This window comes from Rhagoletis pomonella, unplaced genomic scaffold (genome assembly GCF_013731165.1).
Source record: "Rhagoletis pomonella isolate Grant_MI unplaced genomic scaffold, Rhpom_1.0 Rhpom_scaffold_00006, whole genome shotgun sequence".
In the NCBI taxonomy this organism is placed as follows: domain Eukaryota; kingdom Metazoa; phylum Arthropoda; class Insecta; order Diptera; family Tephritidae; genus Rhagoletis; species Rhagoletis pomonella.
Window position 1 is genome coordinate 38,157,777 of NW_023458560.1, and position 8,439 is coordinate 38,166,215.

Below are 8,439 nucleotides of genomic sequence, written 5' to 3' on the forward strand. Positions count from 1 at the left end.
TTTTTTTTTTTGTCATCAACAATGACCTACCTTTTCGAGTGCACTTTTTGGATAGAAGTGGCAAGCGCGCAGAAATATCACCAGAAACTCATCATCATCCTTGTAGTTTATATCTGTGGCAGCGTGTAAAAGTTCGCGCAGCTCCTTGATCGCGGCCTCCTTGATCTCGGGTGTTTCGCGTAGCTCATTTTTGGCAATTTCCACTGTTTCGGGCTTCAAGTAATTCACGCGTATATTGAACGCTTCCCCGCTATTTACGGCGTTGGACATATTTGTAGTAAGTGCTCTGTGTGTGACTGGTTGCTTGTGGCTGGTTACTGAGAAGAATTGGAAATGTAAAAATTTTGCACCACTGAACGTTAGAGAGATTTTTTGCTTAACAGCACACGCACGCTGCTTGATAATAATTTTAGAATTAGAACTAGAATTAACTGCAAATAGCTTTTGCAAAATTACAGCTCAAATAAGGGCGGCTGGTAAGTATAACGCGTGATTTTCAAAAGTATGTAAATACTCGTAATTTGTTTACGACGATCAGTTGAGGATCACTTTGCCTGGCCGTGCATGCGTGCCGTTATGTGTTTAATTTAAACGCATCAAATTTGTATGTAATCACCTGCAAACGCAAACTAAATTGCCTTGTGTGAGAATTTTCCTTTAAAAGCGGCGCTTTGTTCTACTCTGCAGCTTAAATTCGTTTTTGAATTTCAACGGTTCACAAAATTATTTATTTTTTTTTGTAGAATTTTTCAAAATTCACTTCCACATCCGACGCCACTTTTGAGTTAACTGAATTTCGTGTTACGGTTTTGGAGCCTTGCAAGTTCGACTCGCCGTTTTGATGAATGTTTCAAAAGACGATCAACGATCGACGCGACGTTTGACTGCGACGCGCCTCGAAGCTGAGTAGTTGCCAGGCCAAGCTGTGCGGTCAAGCGCGCTGAGTATTCATAGCGTACGCTGGCGGTCTCTAAGAGGCGTTGAACGTCTAAAATGTTGCTGATAGCGATGTGCCTAGTAAATATTTAGTATGAAGTTATTGGCGTTTGCTTGTTTAGCTGGCTTGCTTGTCGAACGCAATACAAGCAAACGCTTATCTACATTTGGTATACTGAAATGCTTGCTGTTGTATTTATTTACGATTAATATTTATTTTCCATTTCATATTTTACTGCACTTTCTTATGTAGTCGAAAAAAAAAAATAAAAAATTATTGATACTGAGCAATATTGTCGCCGTCGATCACTTTATGCGAGTCGTTGTTATCAATGCGCTGCGCTCACACACAAATGCAATAAAAATCGCTTACAACTACAGCCGCACAACTGAAGTACCAAAAGTGACGCAAGCAGCGACAGCAGCAGCGCCAGCGGCAGAGGCAGTGGTGCGAAGCTGTCGATCGTTATACATATATATTTATCTATCACCAAAATATTGCGAACCTTTTCTTTTGTCTTACTCGCTTGCTATGATTGTTTTTATTTCCTCTGTTTATTGTTTTTAGCTTTAGCGCAAGTTTTTTCCTCTCCAACCATTTCGAACACATTTTGATACCCTCGCTAACCTAGACAACTGGCGCTTGCTCATCTCCTACACTTTCATTCTAAAAACAATGCTTTTCTGCTCTTGCCGCTTTAAGCGTTCCAAATGTTAGCTTTGCTTAGAGTTGTCTAGTAATTGCAAGCAATAAATAAGAACTTTGCGCTTTGAAATCGCCGTCATTTTGCTGTCGCCGACTTAGCCATCAATGCAAATTTCGAAATTTCAGCTTTTATACCAAAGACCGCTCCATAGCTATTCTTTCATATCTATTGATATCGTATATGGGGTATGCGTCACTTGCTGTTGGCTGTCCAGAGTCCAAATGCATGGCTTAGTAGCACGTTCACTGCTTTACAGAAATACTGCATGTAAAAGTGAGCGACTGTATGTTAAGGTATTCGATTTCATATTTACCCAGCCAGCAAAGAAACGTTAATTTTGCCGACAGTGCAGTCTAGTACAATTTTCCGTATCCGGAAACTAACAGAAAACGACTACAGTTATCATTAATTTTCGTATCCCGAAAACGTTCGAAGCGTTCGAAAAAGATGATGTTATTTGAAAGCTATAATTGTATTTTATTTGTTCAAACTAAACATTTGAAAGCATGCATGCGTGAGCGGCAGTTGCTGAGCGTGCAGAGGTGCGTGCCGCTATTTGTTAGCTTCTAGAAGGTGCCGCGTTCGAATTCCGGTAGGCGCTTCCTAATTTTTTTTTATTTTTTATTTTTTTAACCATGAAAAAGTATCTGCGAAGTGCAGAAGGAAAGCGTATGGAACGAAAAATTTTATTAGAAAAATTTCAGAAAAAACAGCCGAAAAAGTATCCGTTCACAAACAATTTTCGGTAGTTGTCTGTACATGCGTTTCTGCCGCACACTTTAGTGGGAAAACCGATCGTCAAAGTATCCGAAAATGGAATTGGCAAACGGAAAAAACTCCGCACTTCATCCACTTTTTTTTCCTTTTTCGGATCGGTTTGCGGATTTTTTGTTGGCTGGGTAGTAATGAGTTGGTGGTGCTTTTTTATTGTTAGTAGCTAGTAGTTAGTTTTTGATAATTGAATATTTTGCTGATTAGACGAGTTCAAAGAACGTTTCATGGACATTTTTTTCTAGAAAAGTGACATAACCTCGACTTGAAATCATTTATTCGTACGCGCCTTCCTAACCTAACCTAACCTTGGAATCATTGTTTGCTCATTGTAGAATTAAAAGAAAGTTGTGCGCAAATAACTTACTGATCTAGCGGGCTGAATAAGCTGATCTCAAGTAGTTCACTCGGCGATCACAGAAGACCACTTAGATGATATGTGTACCCCATCCCATCCAGGACATAGTCCTTAAATCAAACTTAAATCATTTCGCTACGTAGAATTCGTTGTCGGTAGAAACTGCTATTGAAATTGATCTAGCTCGCTTCTTCACAGTAACGGGCCTTATCTTTCTCGGCAACCAATTCTACTCACTAAAGGGTTTTTCAATTGGCGCGGGTAGATTTTGACGCCCTCTGGCGGCGAGGTTTTTCAGTCACTGATGCCAATTAATCATGATAAGTTACACGATGGAGCACCTCGCCCAAACTATAAAATTTTATTGTCAAAATGGGCGTTCGTTAGTGAAACCGTTGCACAACAAAGTTACGGTATGGTTCGGATATTGGGCCGCCGGTGTAATTGGTTCGTACTGCCTTGAAAACCGCATAGGTGAGGCCATCACTGTCAACGGCAAACGCTACATAACAATGATAACCAAGGAACGGATTTTATGGAAATTGCCTCTTTTTCTGCTAAAGAGATAGAGTATATTCGATTAGAAATGTCCACGATTTAGCTTTCCCTGATTCCATATATACACATTTGATGTTGCCTTTGTTTGCCTTTTTAAGATATTTGCCTTTTTTTGCCTTTTCTACCTTTAAAAAAGTTATTATAGCATTTACAATTTTTTTTTTAAGATTAAAAAATATACACATTGCGGCTTATAGAAGCGCAGGGACCTCTTGCCAAATTGTGGTTCAATGTTACTACAACTATACAGATTAAAGTTTTATGAGTTAGAAACCCGAAAGGATAAAATAGTCAAAGATTTAAAGTACAAATTTTTCATATAATGAAACTAGTTCATAGTTTTTCTCTTTTTACTTGTAATATAAACATTTCTAAAATAAATGTATTTTTTTATTGTTCTTCGTATTTTCTGTCTTTTTAGTGCCTTATTTTGTTTTTTTTGCAATACCTAGTGCCTTTTCCTGCCTTTTTCGCTATTTTGTTGCCTTTTTTGCTACACCTAGTGCCTTTTACCATTGTGTATATAAGCTATGGACAAAAACAATCCTTTACAAAGGAAAGCGTACGATTAAATTTTTTAACACTTTCATAATCAGACATTTGTTAAACCATAAATTAAATAGTCTGTTCCAATAGCAGTCCGGTTTACAGGATTTAGTCAGAACTTACAGGAAGTCGTTCCTATTGACATAAAACCTGTAAGTGAGAACACATTTGAGAGAGTAACTGAGCAACTGTTCCTAGTCAGAAGTTACAGGATTTAGTCCGGAGATTTTTTTCCTGTAAGTTCATGAAAAGTGTCAAACGATCAGCTGACTTACATGTGCAAACAAAAACAGAAAGCGGTGAAAGCAAAGAACCTTATATTTGTTAAAAAATGGAAGTAAACAACGAAGTATTTAAATATGTATAGAATTTAATAATTATTTAGTGATATTTCAGCCAAATCAGTGTAGTACCAATGACATGTAAACAAACCGTCTGACGTTTTTACAGAAAATAGTGCTTTTTGCGTTCCTATACACTTCTGCATCTGTTCTCATGTTACTCTCACTTGAGAGAGTAAAATTGTAGTTTGACAGTTCCACAGGTTTTAGTCCGAAGTTCATAGGAACAGACCAAAAAATTGGATAACCATACTAGGAATAGAGCAAGAAGTGGAATATCTCACGTAAATGCACAAGTGAAATGCTTCTCGCCAATGTCGAGACTTCCATGTTGCTGCGCGCTGTATCGATTCTTATCGACAAGTATTTAAATGCTCATTAATAAAAGTTGATAACTGAAAACAAAAACACTCCTAGCAATGAAAATACGAAAATTAGAGAAACAAAAACACCAGAAAGTTGAAAACATCAATGTCAAAAGTCTTGATAAACGAAAATAATTAGAACAATCTTAAGTATTTAAGGCGATAGTTTTTGATGATGTATGCACATTAGGGTGTCCCAGAACATAAGCGGAAATTTTTTTCTGAGTAATTAGATAGGCGTAACATACACATATAAAGTTTTATTGCTGTAAGATATACTGCAAGTATGCACGGGTTATACTTGAAGTTGCAATTTTGGTTCACAACTTGTACTAAGACCATCTTACGGTCGCTCACGAAATTTCTATCAACAATCAACCGCTCATATGATTATAGGGAAATACTATTACATATTAAATCATGATATTATTTTTTAGTCAGATAGATGGCCTAGATGGATGAGGAGAGTGGTGTGATGATTAGTACCTAAGACTTACTTAATAATTTTTTAGCTTTCAGTGCGTTATCCATATCATAATTTCTTTAGAATAAAACCGTTCATAGTGTATTGTATTCTACTAGTCAAAAACCTTCCAATTGAGGAGATTGAAAAAAATGCGATCCGCCATTTTTTGAAGTGCCATCTTGGATTTGGAACTTTTTAGTTAAGCCCTTTTATTTGATACCCATATTGAGGGGCGTTGTAAAAAAATATGTAATCCGCTATTTTGTGGCGGCGGCCATATTGGATTTATAATTATACTGAATATACATACGCGATTATGCCCGCGGGTACGGGTCGCAATATTTGCTGTCAGCACGAACTCGTGCGGGCCTGGGCGTTCAGTAAAATTTCATAAAAGCACGAAAAGGCACGAAAAAGCCCGTTGCTAATATTTAGATGAGCTCTTGTTTTTATACAAAAAAAAATAGTACATATTTAAAACTCTTTTGATAAGAGAAAAGCAAAAAAAGAAATATTTGGAAACCGATAGAAAATATATGATACTTAGTAGTTTTGTGTACATACCCTGTGGGGAAAATCTCTAGTTCTGCACTGGTGCGCTTCTAGTACATTTAGATCCAGTACTAAGTGTCAATTGCCCCCCCGCTGCATTCCTTTTTCGATAGTTCCGAACCAGTTCTAAATTCTAAAGATCCGACCCAGTTCTAAAATCGACAGACGAAAGAAAAAAGTATCATGATTTTTCAATCTTTTTGGTTCTTCCGTGTGTGCGTTTTAAGTTATTTTGGAAGAAATGTGTTTTCAATTTGAAATTAAATTTGTTTGAATGACTGTAAGAAATGTACGTTTACATACCTTTAGCTGTAGAGGAGCTTGCAGAGGTGCTCGCTGTTATTTCTTAGATTCCAGACGGTCCCAAGATGTTGAAATATTAACACAAATTTTAGTTTTGTATTACCAAGCTATGAAAAAGCATCTGCGAAGCACAGAATAGAAGCCACGAACGAAAAAGCCACCGAACACATATCTATGTAAAGTAAACAAGCCCCCCGCTGCATCCCTTATTCGATGGTTCCGAACTAGTTCAAAGTTCGACAAATAAGATCTAGTTCGTTCTACATCCCTTTTTCTATAGTTCCGAACCAGTTCTAAATTCGTCACTTTAGATATAAATTTCTAGTGAAAACAACAGAAAAAAATTAGTACCACTTTTCGCCGATTTTGTACTGGTGTGGATCTAGTTCCTATCGGCCTAGTTCCTTTTTGACGACAAATACCTAGTACGGAACTAGAAATTTGGTTCACTAGTCCGCGGTTTCCCTGCAGGGTACATATCTGTACATAAAATACCTTCCACTTTTTCTACTTCCCAGAAAATATATTATAAAAATCTTTGATGTAAAATATTGATTCGCTTAAGTAAATATACATATGGACATAAACAATATTAAAAATATGTACATATGTATACATACAATAAAAGTTGGCTCTTTATTTCCGGGTTGGGGCGTGTCCCGTCGTGCCGGGCCGGGCCGGGACCCACAAAAATTTTTAACGTGCGGGCTTGTGCGTGTTTTTGAAAGTTGATTTTGCACTCATGCCGGGCCGGGCCTGAAAATTTAGGCCCGTGCCCATCTCTAATCTAAAGATGTGTACAAAATTTTAGATAAATAGGTCAACAGGAAGGGGAAGAAATTTTTATTTACTAGATTTGACTAAAAAAAACAAATATAGTAAGCCAAATAAAACCGATCAAAAACGCCTAGAAGGTTCCAATTTCCATTAAAATGGAATGCACTTTTAATAATAAGGAAAGTCAAAGTCCAAAAAATTTTGGAAATTTTCATTAAAAAAAACTTATTTAATTTTGATAGTTCTATGAAGTGAAACTATCGAAAATGTCCAATGGCATCATTATCGATAGTTTTCATCTGTACAGCTTTAGAACGATCTGGCATACTCATAGTTCACATTTCGTTTTTGGAAAACGAGACTTCCTACTTTGGTCCATTGTCTCGTGCTATAGCAACCTTAAGATGAACTTTATTTTATAGATCGAAGCTTCGTTGCAGCGGCACTACTTAGCTCTGCCGCAATCGGCTAGTCCATCAACCGTTGTCGTCAAGTTCAACTAACGGTAGGTCAAGTAAATGTGTTGTTTAACGGGATCACACCAAAAGATTAGGACTGTTGGGTGAGTAACACATGTAAGTATGTATTTTGGGTAGTTTGCGGTAGAGTCTGAATAAGTCAGAATTTCCACTTTTACAGTATGCATACCTTAATTGCGCCAGAGGGACGCAGATTCCTCGATGCAGCTCTTGCCCCTTTGCCTGCAATGGAGGCGGTTGAACTGGCATTCACGGTGCGAGAGTTGGTAAAATTTATGGTTGACTCTCTGTGCATATTGCTTAATACCCGCCTGTACAACGTTGGTTGTGCGATTTCGTAGAGAGCCTAGAAAGTGGTTCTGCTTCCAGCCGAATTACTTGCAGAGCATAAAGATATGTACATATGTACATATGATCCCTGACGGCTAGCATTGAGGCCTAGCTATAAAGCTGATGATCTGGCGACATGAGAAGCCTGCATGGTTGTGTTTAAGCAGAACTGCAGTTTCATGCATCTTCCTTGCCCGACAATTGCCTTTTAAAGGGGAAAAACTATAAACTACTTTTTAATTTCTATTTTTTTTAATGTGAGATTAGAAGTACATATTCTGGTAACTTCGGTATAACATCGTAAGCAAAACTATAATTTCAAATGGGCGCGGGTTATCGGCTATGTAGGTTATCATCCTACAACAATAAAACTTTATATTTATGCTATTTAGATATAAAACTGCGCGCCGAATTTCGGGAAATAAAATTTCTGGGACACCCTAATTCATATGCTTCTTGTTATTATTTGTTATATGTCGCAGTAAAAGTAAAAAATGGACTTTGTTCTATGAGTTTTAGAATTACATATGTACAACGGATTCAAATTGAAAAGTTATATACATATACATAGGTACGATCGGACAATAAACTTATAAACACATAAATACGGCTATGCATTTACATACAAGTGGTTATGGGCATTGAGGAAAAGGGGAATAACTAGATTTAGATTCAAAATAAATGTGTTTGGTTGTATGTACATAAATAAGTACGTGCAAATCTATTGACCACTGAAAGTAAACAGTTTAGTGTTTCAATAAACGTGAATAAGAAAACAGTAGTGTTTTATTTATAAAGCAATATAATAATAAATAATACGAACAAATATGTACATAGTAATAACACATCGGAATAACAGAACAACAAAGCCAAAGTTGACGAAATTGATATGTAGCAACAGCACGTCGCATTTGTAATTTGTAGGTACTTGCATTCAAATCTACATTCTT

At 36.9% G+C, this 8,439-nt stretch overlaps 1 protein-coding gene across 1 annotated transcript; it reads right to left on the minus strand.

Moving 5' to 3' along the window:
* Positions 1 to 30: 30 nt before the first annotated feature.
* LOC118740725 lies at positions 31 to 1,133 on the minus strand (the record flags this gene model as incomplete). Its single annotated transcript, XM_036472375.1, is given in 2 exon segments — positions 31 to 317; positions 617 to 1,133. A coding segment is annotated over 1 exon segment (240 nt), but the record flags the coding sequence as incomplete, so codon positions are not given.
* Positions 1,134 to 8,439: the final 7,306 nt, after the last annotated feature.